General features: G+C 43.5%; 1 protein-coding gene across 1 annotated transcript in view; it reads left to right on the forward strand.

Annotated features, from left to right (window-relative positions):
* The window catches only part of LOC128685491 (venom phosphodiesterase 2), a gene marked incomplete at its 5' end in the record, with an annotated part of 92,719 nt that overhangs the window by 58,799 nt on the left and 18,995 nt on the right, over nucleotides 1-14,925 (forward strand). Inside the window, 2 exon segments of the mRNA XM_070080722.1 lie at nucleotides 6,905-7,012; nucleotides 7,241-7,472. Of these exon segments, the coding sequence (XP_069936823.1) occupies nucleotides 6,905-7,012; nucleotides 7,241-7,472 (340 nt within the window).

Raw genomic sequence — 14,925 nt, forward strand, 5'->3', positions numbered from 1 at the left:
GTATGTCATTAATGTTTAGAAGGTTTTAGGAATTTAAATAAATGCAACGTGTGTTGTCTGAGGTAGTGTTGTCTGAGGTAGTGTTGTCTGAGGTAATGTTGTCTGAGGTAGTGTTGTCTGAGGTAGTGTTGTCTGAGGTAATGTTGTCTGAGGTAGTGTTGTCTAAGGTGGTGTTGTCTGAGGTAGTGTTGTCTTAGGTAGTGTTGTCTGAGGTAGTGTTGTCTTAGGTAGTGTTGAGGTAGTGTTGTCTGAGGTAGTGTTGTCTGAGGTAGTGTTGTCTGAGGTAGTGTTGTCTGAGGTAGTGTTGTCCGAGGTAGTGTTATCTGAGGTAGTATTGTCTGAGGTAGTGTTATCTCAGGTGGTGTTGTCTGAGGTAGTGTTGTCTGAGGTAGTGTTGTCTGAGGTAGTGTTATCTCAGGTGGTGTTGTCTGAGGTAGTGTTATCTCATGTGGTGTTGTCTGAGGTAGTGTTGTCTGAGGTAGTGTCGTCTAAGGAGGTGTTGTCTGAGGTAGTGTTGTCTGAGGTAGTGTTGTCTGAGGTGGTGTTGTCTGAGGTAGTGTTGTCTGAGGTAGTGTGAGGGAAAAGTTCAATAGATAGGAGTAGAGAGGGAGTATATAGTAACAATAGTTTCATTGCCGGCTACTTGTTAAGGTAGGGTAAGTCAAGCTCCCGCTATTCCCGCCTTTTTTCCCCCACCCCGAAAGTGATAGTTTGACTGCCGGCTGCTTGTTAAGCTAGGGTCAGTCTAGCTCCCGCTATCCCTTCCCCTCCTTCTTCCCCCCCCCCCCCCCCGAAAGGTGACGTGTGGGGCTCCGGTCCAAACAGTGATCACTAGACTCACAGCTCCCAGCACTACTGTAAGTACATGCCTGCCTTGTATTCTAGTGGATTTATTGGTTGAAAGCTTCACTTTTGACCAATAATAAACTTAGTCCTTTCAGTCTTGCTCTAGGTTGACTGTTGTAATAATCACCACATCTTTTAGGTATTGTACTTATCATGGAGAGTGATTTCTTAAGCAGTGGGTAACCTGTCTATCTTTCCAGCTTGGATGACAGAGAGGGTCACCTGCCAATCAACGAGCAGAACTGATGGAAATGGACTAACATCCTGAGACTTCCCCTTTTTGGATTTAATTACCTATGCACCTGTATGAAATTGCAGGACGTAACCCCTCATCATTGCAGTGGTAAAGAACCTGCTTTCCTGTCATTGGGATATAATACTCAAGGCTATACTGTGAAGAACGAACCGGTGGGTTGTAACCAACACCTGAGACCCCCCCCCCATCATCAGCAACTGGAACGATTTCAACAACAGTGTCACCAACACCAGACACCCCTATGTATATTAGCGTTGAATTCAGTTATCATTTATATTTTTAATTTTTCATTTTCTTTAATGTAGGATTAATATTTCATATTTAAGTGTTTTATATTTTCTATATAATAAAGTGTTTATTATTCTATATAATAAAGTGTTATTTCATTTTCTATTCACTAATTTTCCTGAGGAGGAGCCAGCCTTGGTAATACTGTCTGCAGTTGTTACAGGGCTGAGTAAGCCTTCACAGGTAGTGTTGTCTGAGGTAGTGTAGTCTGAGGTAGTGTTGTCTGAGGTAGTGTTGTCTGAGGTAGTGTTGTCTGAGGTAGTGTTGTCTGAGGTAGTGTTATCTCATGTGGTGTTGTCTGAGGTAGTGTTGTCTGAGGTAGTGTTGTCTGAGGTAGTGTTATCTCATGTGGTGTTGTCTGAGCTAGTGTTGTCTGAGGTAGTGTTGTCTGAGGTAGTGTTGTCTCAGGTGGTGTTGTCTGAGGTAGTGTTGTCTGAGGTAGTGTTGTCTGACGTAGTGTTGTCTGAGGTAGTGTTGTCTAAGGTGTTGTCTGAGGTGGTGTCGTATCAGGTGTTGTCTGAGGTGGTGTTGTCTGAGGTAGTGTTGTCTGAGGTGGTGTTGTCTGAGGTAGTGTTATCTCAGGTGTTGTCTGAGGTAGTGTTGTCTGAGGTAGTGTTGTCTGAGGTAGTATTGTCTGAGGTAGTATTGTCTGAGGTAGTATTGTTTGAGGTAGTGTTGTCTGAGGTAGTGTTGTCTAAGGTGGTGTTGTCTGAGGTAGTGTTGTCTGAGGTAGTGTTATCTGAGGTACTGTTGTCTGAGGTAGTTATCTCAGGTGTTGTCTGAGGTAGTGTTGTCTGAGGTAGTGTTGTCTGAGGTAGTGTTATCTCAGGTGGTGTTGTCTGAGGTAGTGTTGTCTGAGGTAGTGTTGTCTGAGGTAGTGTTGTCTGAGGTAGTGTTGTCTGAGGTAGTATTGTCTGAGGTAGTGTTGTCTGAGGTAGTGTTGTCTGAGGTAGTGTTGTCTAAGATGGTGTTGTCTGAGATGGTGTTGTCTGAGGTAGTGTTGTCTGAGGTAGTGTTGTCTGAGGTAGTGTTGTCCGAGGTAGTGTTGTCCGAGGTAGTGTTGTCTGAGGTAGTGTTGTCTGAGGTAGTGTTGTCTGAGGTAGTGTTGTGTTGTCTGAGGTAGTGTTGTCTGAGGTAGTGTTGCCTGAGGTAGAGTGTTGTTTGAAGTAGTGTTGTCTGAGTGTTGTCTAAGGTGATGTCGTCTGAGGTAGTGTTGTCTGATTTAGTGTTGTCTGAGGTAGTGTTGTCTGAGGCAGTGTTGTCTGAGTTAGTGTTGTCTAAGGTGGTGTTGTCTGAGGTAGTGTTGTCTGGGGTAGAGTATTGTTTGAGGTAGTGTTTTTTGAGGTAGTGTTGTCTGAGGTAGTGTCTGAGGTAGTGTTGTCTGAGGTAGTGTTGTCTGAGGTAGTATTGTCTGAGGCAGTGTTGTCCGAGGTAGTGTTGTCTGAGGTAGTGTTGTCTGAGGTAGTGTTGTCTGAGGTAGTGTTGTCTGAGGTAGTGTTGTCCGAGGTAGTGTTGTCCGAGGTAGTGTTGTCTAAGGTGGTGTTGTCTGAGGTAGTGTTGTCTGAGGTGTCTGAGGTAGTGTTGTCTGAGGTAGTGTTGTCTGAGGTAGTGTTGTCTGAGGTGGTGTTGTCTGAGGTAGTGTTGTCTAAGGTGGTGTTGTCTGAGGTAGTGTTGTCTGAGGTAGTGTCGTCTAAGGAGGTGTTGTCTGAGGTAGTGTTGTCTGAGGTAGTGTTGTCTAAGGTGGTGTTGTCTGAGGTAGTGTTGTCTGAGGTAGTGTTGTCTGAGGTAGTGTTGTCTGAGGTAGTGTTGTCTGAGGTAGTGTTGTCTGAGGTAGTATTGTCTGAGGTAGTGTTGTCTGAGGTAGTGTTGTCTGAGGTAGTGTTGTCTAAGATGGTGTTGTCTGAGATGGTGTTGTCTGAGGTAGTGTTGTCTGAGGTAGTGTTGTCTGAGGTAGTGTTGTCCGAGGTAGTGTTGTCCGAGGTAGTGTTGTCTGAGGTAGTGTTGTCTGAGGTAGTGTTGTCTGAGGTAGTGTTGTGTTGTCTGAGGTAGTGTTGTCTGAGGTAGTGTTGCCTGAGGTAGAGTGTTGTTTGAAGTAGTGTTGTCTGAGTGTTGTCTAAGGTGATGTCGTCTGAGGTAGTGTTGTCTGAGGTAGTGTTGTCTGAGGTAGTGTTGTCTGAGGCAGTGTTGTCTGAGTTAGTGTTGTCTAAGGTGGTGTTGTCTGAGGTAGTGTTGTCTGGGGTAGAGTATTGTTTGAGGTAGTGTTTTTTGAGGTAGTGTTGTCTGAGGTAGTGTCTGAGGTAGTGTTGTCTGAGGTAGTGTTGTCTGAGGTAGTATTGTCTGAGGCAGTGTTGTCCGAGGTAGTGTTGTCTGAGGTAGTGTTGTCTGAGGTAGTGTTGTCTGAGGTAGTGTTGTCTGAGGTAGTGTTGTCCGAGGTAGTGTTGTCCGAGGTAGTGTTGTCTAAGGTGGTGTTGTCTGAGGTAGTGTTGTCTGAGGTGTCTGAGGTAGTGTTGTCTGAGGTAGTGTTGTCTGAGGTAGTGTTGTCTGAGGTGGTGTTGTCTGAGGTAGTGTTGTCTAAGGTGGTGTTGTCTGAGGTAGTGTTGTCTGAGGTAGTGTCGTCTAAGGAGGTGTTGTCTGAGGTAGTGTTGTCTGAGGTAGTGTCGTCTGAGGAGGTGTTGTCTGAGGTAGAGTGTTGTTTAAAGTAGTGTTGTCTGAGGTAGTGTTGTCTAAGGTGTTGTCTGAGGTAGTGTTGTCTGAGGTAGTGTTGTCTGAGGTAGAATGTTGTCTGAGGTAGAGTGTTGTTTGAGGTAGTGTTGTCAGAGGTAGTGTTGTCTGAGGTAGTGTCGTCTAAGGAGGTGTTGTCTGAGGTAGAGTGTTGTTTGAAGTAGTGTTGTCTGAGTTAGTGTTGTCTAAGGTGGTGTTGTCTGAGGTAGTGTTGTCTGAGGTAGTGTTGTCTGAGGCAGTGTTGTCTGAGTTAGTGTTGTCTAAGGTGGTGTCGTCTGAGGTAGTGTTGTCTGAGGTAGTGTTGTCTGAGGTAGTGTTGTCTGAGGCAGTGTTGTCTAAGGAGGTGTTGTCTGAGGTAGAGTGTTGTTTGAGGCAGTGTTGTTTGAGGTAGTGTTGTCTGAGGTAGTGTTGTCTGAGGTAGTGTTGTATGAGATAGTGTTGTCTTAGTGTTGTCTAAGGAGGTGTTGTCTGAGGTAGTGTTGTCTGGGGTAGAGTATTGTTTGAGGTAGTGTTTATTGAGGTAGTTTTGTCTGAGGTAGTGTTGTCTGAGGTAGTGTTGTCTAAGGAGGTGTTGTCTGAGGTAGAGTGTTGTTTGAGGCAGTGTTGTTTGAGGTAGTGTTGTCTGAGGTAGTGTTGTCTGAGGTAATGTTGTCTGAGGTAGTGTTGTCTGGGGTAGAGTGTTGTTTGAGGTAGTGTTGTCTGAGGTAGTGTTGTCTGAGGTAGTGTTGTCTAAGGATGTGTTGTCTGAGGTAGAGTGTTGTTTGAGGTAGTGTTTGAGGTAGTGTTGTCTTAGGTAGTGTTGTCTGAGGTAGTGTTGTCTGAGGCAGTGTTGTCTGAGATAGTGTTGTCTGAGGTAGTGTTGTGTGAGGTTGAGCGTTGTCTGAGGTAGAATGTTGTTGAGGTAGTGTTTTCTGAGATAGAGCGTTGTCTGAGGTAGAGCATTGTCTGAGGTAGAGCATTGTCTGAGGTAGAATGTTGTCTGAGGTAGAGTGTTGTCTGAGGTACAGTATTGTCTGAGGTAGAGTATTGTCTGAGGTAGAGTGTTGTTTGAGGTAGATTGTTCTCTGAGGTAGAGCGTTGTCTGAGGTAGTGTTGCCTGAGGCAGAGTGTTGTCTGAGGTAGAGTGTTGTCTGAGGTAGAGTGTTGTTTGAGATAGATTATTCTCTGAGGTAGAGCATTGTCTGAGGTAGAGTGTTGTCTGAGGTAGAGTGTTGTCTGAGATAGAGTGTTGTCTGAGGTAGAGTGTTGTCTGAGGTAGTGTTGTCTGAGGTAGTGTTGTCTGTGGTAGAGTGTTGTGTGAAGTAGTGTTGTCTGAGGTAGTGTTGTCTGAGGTAGAGTGTTGTCTGAGGTAGTGTTGTCTGAGGTAGTGTTGTCTGAGGTAGTGTTGTCTGAGGTAGAGTGTTGTCTGAGGTAGTGTTGTCTGAGGTAGTGTTGTCTGAGGTAGTGTTGTCTGAGGTAGTGTTGTCTGAGGTAGTGTTGTCTGAGGTAGAGTGTTGTGTGAGGTAGTGTTGTCTGAGGTAGTGTTGTCTGAGGTAGTGTTGTCTGAGGTAGTGTTGTCTGAGGTAGTGTTGTCTGAGGTAGTGTTGTCTGAGGTAGTGTTGTCTGAGGTAGAGTGTTGTGTGAAGTAGTGTTGTCTGAGGTAGTGTTGTCTGAGGTAGAGTGTTGTCTGAGGTAGTGTTGTCTGAGGTAGTGTTGTCTGAGGTAGTGTTGTCTGAGGTAGTGTTGTCTGAGGTAGAGTGTTGTGTGAGGTAGTGTTGTCTGAGGTAGTGTTGTCTGAGGTAGTGTTGTCTGAGGTAGAGTGTTGTGTGAGGTAGTGTTGTCTGAGGTAGTGTTGTGTGAGGTAGTGTTGTCTGAGGTAGTGTTGTGTGAGGTAGTGTTGTCTGAGGTAGTGTTGTGTGAGGTAGTGTTGTCTGAGGTAGTGTTGTGTGAGGTAGTGTTGTCTGAGGTAGTGTTGTGTGAGGTAGTGTTGTCTGAGGTAGTGTTGTGTGAGGTAGTGTTGTCTGAGGTAGTGTTGTCTGAGGTAGTGTTGTCTGAGGTAGAGTGTTGTGTGAGGTAGTGTTGTCTGAGGTAGTGTTGTGTGAGGTAGTGTTGTCTGAGGTAGTGTTGTCTGAGGTAGTGTTGTCTGAGGTAGAGCCCGACATAAATTCCAAATTAGGTATGTGTAAATAATAGAGAAGTAGAGTGATAGTAGAGGAGATTGGGAAGATAATATCGAATTTTTTAGTATGTCATTGTCTATTTAGATATCAGCTGGACATGAGCGTTAAATTTTAATTCCTTGTCTACGAGTATGCCTAGCAATTCCTCTTTCTTTTGACTTAAGAAATCGTAATGACACGATTGCAAATAAACCATACCCCCATAGGGATTACAGTAACCCCTTAGCGTAGCGGATTTAGATATTCGTCTCGATGTATATACCCTTCAGTACTATAAGAAATCTGACACTAAACTGTTATTGCAATACTGCGAATACGTGTGTAAGAACGTAGTAAATGCAATACCTATTAACAACACGGTTATCTTACTAATGTAACAAGATAAGTGACTATGTTAACAATTGTCTCATAAAACGTAGAACCCTTGTTGTCGCATTTGAGTTACTTTGTGCCACTGGCCAACGTTTATTACGCTTGTGTGTTTGAACCAGCTAGAATTACGAATATATAAATTCAATCCTGCCGGGCAGCCTGACCTGCGCCTCTGTAGCAGTGGTTGTTGTGCCGGTACTGTTTTCCGGGGCAAAACTATCTCCTGACGTGGGTAGTAGTAACCCATGTTATTCTCTCACAGGTTCTCGAGTGGTTGTCCCTGCCTACTGAACAAAGACCTGACTTTATCTCCCTATACTTCGACGAGCCAGACCGTCAGGGCCATGCCACAGGACCCGACTCTCCTGAGGTGGGTGAAAATAAGTCAGGTGATGGTGTTTAGGGATGGATATTTTGGAGGAGGTTGTTGGGGATGTTTGAAGTAAGGATAAGTTAGATTCAAAATGTTCTTGTACACACTCTCTTATACACACACAAGCTATGAATCGACCCCTTTAACCACATATAGGTTAATACACATGTACATACACTTACAGTTTCTCTCATCTTTACTCATTACTCGCTTCCCTCCTTCCAGCTGAACCAACAGCTTCAGCGAGTCGACAAACAGATCTCCACTCTGATGGCAGGTCTGGCCGAGAGAGACCTGCTACACTGTGTCAACATCCTCCTGGTAGCCGACCACGGCATGGCCAACGCAGATCCAGACAAGGTCATCAAGCTTGAACAGTACGTGCCAGAGATCAGTGAGTTCGCTGACGTCTTCTTCGGCGCCTCCGGCAGGATCAGACTCAAGAATCACGAGGAAGGTAAGAGACTGAAGCCGTTATAGCTGGTTTATGTCTAGGAGTGTGGAAGGCATTCTTTCAGCACTCACCTGATATAATGACAACTCGATAAAATATTAGCCTTCATTAGAAAATAATAATAATACTATTAATAATATTAATAATAATATTATTATTATTAATTTTTTTTAGACTTGCGTTTTTTCAGAAAAGTGTTTATACTCAAACGTTAATCATATTTAGCGGTGATGCATACACACATAAACACACATCACTGTTAAGAGAGATATGCCAAGTGGTTCTCTTAATCTCTTATACAAACTCGAAAATGCATATACCTCCACAAAACTCAACCTCTATACTGTTCATAATTTTTCGGCCCCTCATTGCATAAACTCGGTCTCGTTGATTGCCATGACCAGCGCCCCGAAGCTGCAGTGAATCCAGAATCTGTCGTTGCACTGGATGCTGCTGGAGGTGAGGTGCCAGGACTTTGAGATGAGCAAGTCACTCCACATCATGACTGGCTTACCAGCCCTACACATCTGCTGAAAAACACTCAACGACAGACAGCTAGACAGACTAGAGACATACCAAGACTCTTGGACTACCTACCTCGACACTACTGTTAGATGCCCTCACAGATGTACAGTTTAGGACGTTTATTTTAGGAAACGTTTCGCCACGAGTGGCTTTTTCAGTTTCCTCTAATAAATGTCCTGAATTGTGCATATATGTCTTTCTCCCACAACACCTTCCTGCTGGGTCTAGTCCTGGCTCCTCCTCTTATCTCTCCCCCACTCAACTATTCTACCTCCGCTTCCTACTCACCCTTAGTGGGACCTTACCTGAGAATAAGTCTAATCTAGAAACAGGTGAATTTATCAAAAAAAAAAATTTTATATGTTGCAGTTATTTATTGTTTTTAAAACTGCGATCACAAAGAAAAGTAAACAGATCTCATGCTCATCATTTGTTATGAAAGCAGTACATGTTGCAGCTGTACTTATACCAGAAAAAAAATACAAAACTTAAAAGTCTGAGAGAGTACAGATATATAGTTGAATTTAGATTATTTGTATGCTAAGTTTGATACAGTTAAATTGTCTCAAGATTATTGGATGTAATGAATATTTTGAGAAACAAAGAGAATAAAAGAAGACACAATACCGTGACTGGAGAAATACACAAATAATTCATACACAAATAACCCGCACATAAAAGAGAGAAGCTTACGACGACGTTTCGGTCAGACTTGGACCATTGACAAAGTCACACTAACAGAGGTGGAGCAGGACGGCTATATATAGGCAGGAAGAAGAGTAGTGTAGTAGTAGTAGTAGTAGTAGTACAAGAATTGTATATAATACCGACAGGATGAAATTAAGACACATGCACAACACCCGGGCATCCCCATCGTAGACGTTTCGCCATCCAGCCAGCCACTGGATGGCGAAACGTCCACAACAAAGACAACCAGACGCCGCACATGTGTCTTAATTTCATCAGTAGTTGTAGTAGAAGAAGAAGAGGTAGTAGTAGTGGTAGTGGTAGAAGTGGGAAATAAGGAAGACGAGCCAGTCAAATACAAAGGAAGGGGAGCACTGCAAGAGAGCTAGAAACCCACAGAGGGAGAGCAAGCGCACAGAGGTGCATGAAAGGGGAAGTGGTGAAATAAATGAAGAAGGAACAGAAACACGAGACAGGAGAGAGAAAGACAACCCAGAGGAGAAAAGGAAAGGGGAAGAGGAAGAAGAAAAAGAAAATGAAAAAAAAAAGAAAAAAAAAAAATGAGGATTCAGGTTAAGTCACGGGTGTTCTGAAGTTTGGAGCATTTTACAATGTAGTGGGAGAGGAAGGCATCTACAGAGACGAAGCCAGGGCTAAGGTTCATACAAGGAAAGTTGTGTATTAGAGAGGATTCAACTAGACGGCGACTGTTCGAGTTGGAAGTAGGGAAGACAGTTTTAGCAGAAGACCAGTCAATAGGATGGCTATGATCTCTGACGTGACAGAAAAGAGCATTGTTAGTGTCGGCAAGCCTAACACTATTTTTGTGCTCCCTAAGTCTGTCAGAAAGAGATCGACCAGTTTCTCCGAAGTATTGAAGAGGACAGGAGGAGCAAGAAATAGAGTAGACACCAGGAACATCTGTAGAGGGAGGAGAGGTATGAACGAGATTAGTGCGAAGAGTGTTAGTCTGGCGGAAGGTAAGCTTGATGTCTAAGGGACGGAGAGAATTGTTGAGATTAGAAAGACCGGAAATGTAGGGAAGGCAGAGGATAGAAGAGTTCCCATGAGTAGAGAGTTTGGGAGAGAAGAAATTGCGTTTAGCACGTGAGAGGGCAGAGTCTATGAAATGGGAAGGGTAGCCAAGACGGGAGAACGAATTATGAAGAGTGGAAATTTCTGCTGGAAGGAACTGAGGATCACAGATGCGGAGGGCACGGAGAAAGAGGGAGATAAGAACACTTTTCTTGACAGGGGAAGCATGATAGGAAAAGTAGTGAATGTACATGCCACTGTGCATAGGTTTACGGTAAACGGAAAAGGAAAAACCTGTATCTGAGCGGTGGACATGGACATCAAGGAAAGGAAGTAAGGAATTAGATTCCCATTCAGCTTTAAACTTAATGGAAGGGGCAAGATTATTAAGAGCTTCAAGAAAAGGTTGGAAGAGACTGGAGTCATGAGGCCACAGAGCAAAGATGTCATCCACATAGCGGAGCCAGAGTGAAGGTTGCACATCGAGGGTAGGAAGAAGAACAGTCTCGAAGTATTCCATGTAAAGATTAGCAAGGACAGGAGAGAGAGGAGAGCCCATAGCGACACCGAAGGTTTGAGAATAATATTTCCCTTGGAAGGAAAAGGAGTTAGAGTCCACACAGAGGCGGATCAGATCAAGAAAGACATCAGTGGGGATAGGGAGATGAAGAAACCCTTCATGGGCCTTCTCTCTAAGGAAATCAAGGACATCATCAAGAGGGACATTGGTGAAGAGGGACTCAACGTCAAGACTAAGCATCTTACAGGTTGGGAGAGAGCGAACCCGTTCAATGAAGTCTTGAGAGTGACGGAGGTGGGCAGGAGAAAAAGTACCAAGAAAGGGAGTGAGGGTTTTGGCCAGCCAAGAAGCAAGAGAATAAGAGACAGAACCTCTAGAGGATATGATAGGACGAAGAGGAATATCAGGTTTATGAGTTTTGGGAAGGCCATAGAAATAGGGAAGAGAGGGACAGATGACACGAAACCGTTGAACAAGGTCAAAGTCAGGAGGACAGAGGTCGGAGAGAGTCCTTAGTTTTTTGTTGAAAGTTCTCTTGATGCGATCAAGAGGGTTGGAAACGAGAGGAGTGTAGGTGCGTGAGTCAGAGAGCAAGACATCAGCTTTACGGAGGTAATCCTCGCGATCAAGGATAACTACCGAATTACCTTTGTCAGAAGATAGTATGACAATGTTAGTGTTGGATTTAAGAGAAGAAAGGGCAAGTTGGTAACGGCGTGGAAGGTGGTGATTCTTGGAAAACAGACTAACAAGAGCAGGAAGGAGAGCACCACGAAAAGTGGACAAGTCAGGAAGATTACGGAAGCGAGATTGACGAAAGGAATCAAAAGAGCTAATCAGGGAAATACCAGCGCGAGGAGTAGGCGAAGTGGCAAAGGAAAGACCAAAACCAAGAAGTTCAAGCTCATATCTGAGAGAGTGAGACTTCAGATTAGTAACACTTTTTTCTTTTTTTTCTTTTTTCTTTTTTTCTTTTTCTTCTTCCTCTTCCCCTTTCCTCTCTCCTTTTCTCCTCTGGGTTGTCTTTCTCTCTCCTGTCTCGTGTTTCTGTTCCTTCATTTATTTTATTTCACCCCTCCCCCTTTCACGCACCTCTGTGCGCTTGCTCTCCCTCTGTGGTTTCTAGCTCTCTTGCAGTGCTCCCCTTCCTTTGTATTTGACTGGCTCGTCTTCCTTATTTCCCACTTCTACCACTACCACTACTACTACCTCTTCTTCTTCTACTACTACAACTACTGATGAAATTAAGACACATGTGCGGCGTCTGGTTGTCTTTGTTGTGGACGTTTCGCCATCCAGTGGCTGGCTGGATGGCGAAGCGTCTACGATGGGGATGCCCGGGTGTTGTGCATGTGTCTTAATTTCATCTTGTCGGTATTATATACAATTCTTGTACTACTACTACTACTACTACTACTACTACCACCACCTCTTCCTGCCTATATATAGCCGTCCTGCACCCCCTCTGGTTAGTGTGACTTTGTCAATGGTCCTATAATGAACACTTAGCTGATAAATGACAGCAAATCGTCTACACAGCCGCCCCTGCAGACGAGGTCTAGAAGCTGTCGAAACCATCACAACAGTGGGCTGTCAAGAGATACAATTTGTAAGTATAAATTACCCCTAGGGGGTGTTATGTCAGCATATTTCATTCGATGATGGCTGACGAATACTTACTTGTTTGGACTCAAAAGTCCACACCTTACTGCCGATTATAGGTTGATTACAAACTCCTTGTGACTCAAGAATTGCGCAATCCCCCGATCTACAAGAAATTCGTAACATACCTTGCTCTTTGTAACGTGAGCTATGGTGTTCTCAACACCTTCGACAGATATCGGTGACTTGATAGAAGCTGAAGTGTCCTTGGATGTCCACGTCTTCCATTGTCTAGGAAACGCACACTGGTACACTATGTTCCACAAGATTTGTCTTTATTGTTCACAATGTATCACAAGAGAAGCTGATCACACTTCTCTTAAGTGTTTATCGTGTTCTGCGAGACACTTTATTCACACTAACGCACAGATCAGTGTTCTTTGTTGGTTATCCTGGCGTCAGTGTGACTCTCTCTAGAGTCAAAAGTAATCTGCCAGACGCTACAGCGCTCCATGCCGTCACTGCCCTGGCACAAAAAAAAAACGCTGACCTAGTACCTTGCATCCTTGTCACCTCCTCGATGAAGCAAAGCAGAATGTTTGTTTCTTGCTGTCTTAATCATAGACAACAATGTACACTATCTTTACTATGGTAATAAAGTGGGAGCAGGATTTTCCTTAATTGTCCTGCTAAGTAAGAGATGTACTGTCTCTTATAAAAATACACGTTGCAACACCCCTGCAAGGAGCAGAGGTCACTTGACTTACGCATACGGCATCTGTGATCAATTACTCACTCTAGCAGTAAACAAGACGCTCGCCCCTTCTAGTGGCCCCTCAGGGCTGAAAGGGGCTGAGGGGGGCTGAAGGGGGCTGATACCCCCCTCCTGGAGAAAATTTCTCCACACTGGGGGGCGGCGGAGGTTCGCTGCAGGTGAACTATTCATCACTTAACATTAATTTGATTTTCTCACTCGCCACCACTGCTGCTTGTCTTTTCTGAACAGCTTTAGTCTGTGTGGTTTCTGGAGAATCACTAATTTTGTTTTCAACACTGTGTAATTCTAACGGCACTAGTTTATTTATTGTCCGCTTATTCACTACACCTTTGCTCAAAACATCAACTGTCCTGATGATTCCATTTGCATCAGGATATATGGTCACAATTTTTCCAAGTGGCCATTGGGACCTCGGACCATCATTGTCGATAATCACTATGTCACCAGGTCTTAAGGACTTATGATTTTCAGGAACACCAGCTCCATAGAAGTGTTCTCTCAATGAGGTGAGATAGTCTTCTCGCCAAATTTTCTCCCAACGTTCAATCACTTTATTAAGGTGTTTGAATTTACGTCTGAGTTGCTCAGGTTCGAAATAAGTAGGATCCTCTATGATTTCTTTATCATTCATGGGAGGAACAGGTTCGAGCCTTCTGCCATGGAGTAAATGAGATGGACTTAACACTTCTAAATTGTCCAGATCATCGGTAACATAAGTTAGAGGTCTGTTGTTGACTCTATTTTCTATTTCAGTCACAACTGTACGGAATTCTTCTAAGTCTATTCTCTGACGATGAAGAGTCTTCCTTAAACAACGTTTTACAATGCCGATCATTCTTTCATAAAATCCGCCGTGCCATGGAGATTTAGGAGGAATGTATCTCCAACGACATCTGCGTTGATTCAGCATCTGTTGTACTTCTGGTTGATCAAAGATCTTGCTTATATAAGCAGCACCAGCAACAAAGTTCGTTGCATTATCTGAAATCATCAGTCTGGGACATGCCCTTCTGGCTGCAAACCTTCTGAATAATTTGATAAAGGTTTCAGCAGACATGTCAGTGGCTACTTCTAGATGTACTGCTCTAGTTGTAGCACAAGTGAACAAACAGATGTACACCTTGATGGGAACTTTGTCAACTGTTTTGGTTAAAATTATTGGTCCAGTGTAATCTACACCTGTCACCTCAAATGGAGTGATATGACAAACTCTTTCAGAGGGATATGGAGGTGGACCTGGATACTGACATACTCGCATATCGTAGTGACGACAAGTAATACAGTCCTTTATTTGTTTTTTCACACTTTGTCGACCTTGAGGTATCCAGTAGGATTGTCGTATATGACAAAGTGTGTCAGCTACCCCACCATGTAACACGTTACTGTGGGCGTTTTGCACAATCAGTTTTGTTAGCCAATGATTCTTGGGGATCAATATTGGATGTATGGCTTCTTTAGGTAGTGAAGAATTATGAATTCTTCCTCGACATCTTATAATCTTTTCTGAGTCGAGATAAAGTCCTAAAGAATTAATCATAACAGGTTTCTTTGGGGATTTATCTTGTGTTTCTAGAAATTTATATTCTGTAGAGAAAACATCTTTCTGTATTAGTTTCACCCAGTATTTAATGGGTTCAAGACATTCATAATCAGGTTTTATTCCTTTAATGAATTTAAAGACAAGAGCTGTAACTCTTAAGAGTTTACCCAAAGATGAGTATTTAGATCCATCAATGACTATTTCTGTTGTGTCTGCAGTATTTACACAACTTATTTCTGCTGTGTTCAAGCAGACTGTTTCTTCTGGCATAATGTGAGCTTTTTGCTGAGGCCAGTTATTTTCATTAGAGAGCCAGTTCGGTCCGTGGAGCCATAATTTATTATCCACAAATTTCTTGAGTGGGACACCACGTGACAACATGTCAGCTGGATTCTCTTGGGTAGAGACGTGAAGAAAGAGATAATCTCTCTGCATCTCTTTTATTTCTGCTACTCTGTTCTGTACATAGACCAACTTACTCTTATTATTTCTTAACCACTGGAGAACTGCTTCATTATCACTCCAGATCACGGTTTTCTCAATAGTGAGATGATCAAGTACTTTGTTGAGATAGACAGCTAATTTTGTACCTACATAGAGTGCTGTCAGTTCCAATTGTGGTACTGTTCTGACCTTCAAGGGTGCTACCCTGGCCTTTGAAGTAATTAGTGTACTTCCTTCAGCATTACTCATGTAAGCTACAGCGCCATAACCTCTGGTTGACGCATCACAGAACACATGTAATGTGTACTTGTTTCCCTCTTGACCT

Source organism: Cherax quadricarinatus, unplaced genomic scaffold (genome assembly GCF_038502225.1).
Source record: "Cherax quadricarinatus isolate ZL_2023a unplaced genomic scaffold, ASM3850222v1 Contig849, whole genome shotgun sequence".
Classification (NCBI taxonomy): Eukaryota; Metazoa; Arthropoda; class Malacostraca; order Decapoda; family Parastacidae; genus Cherax; species Cherax quadricarinatus.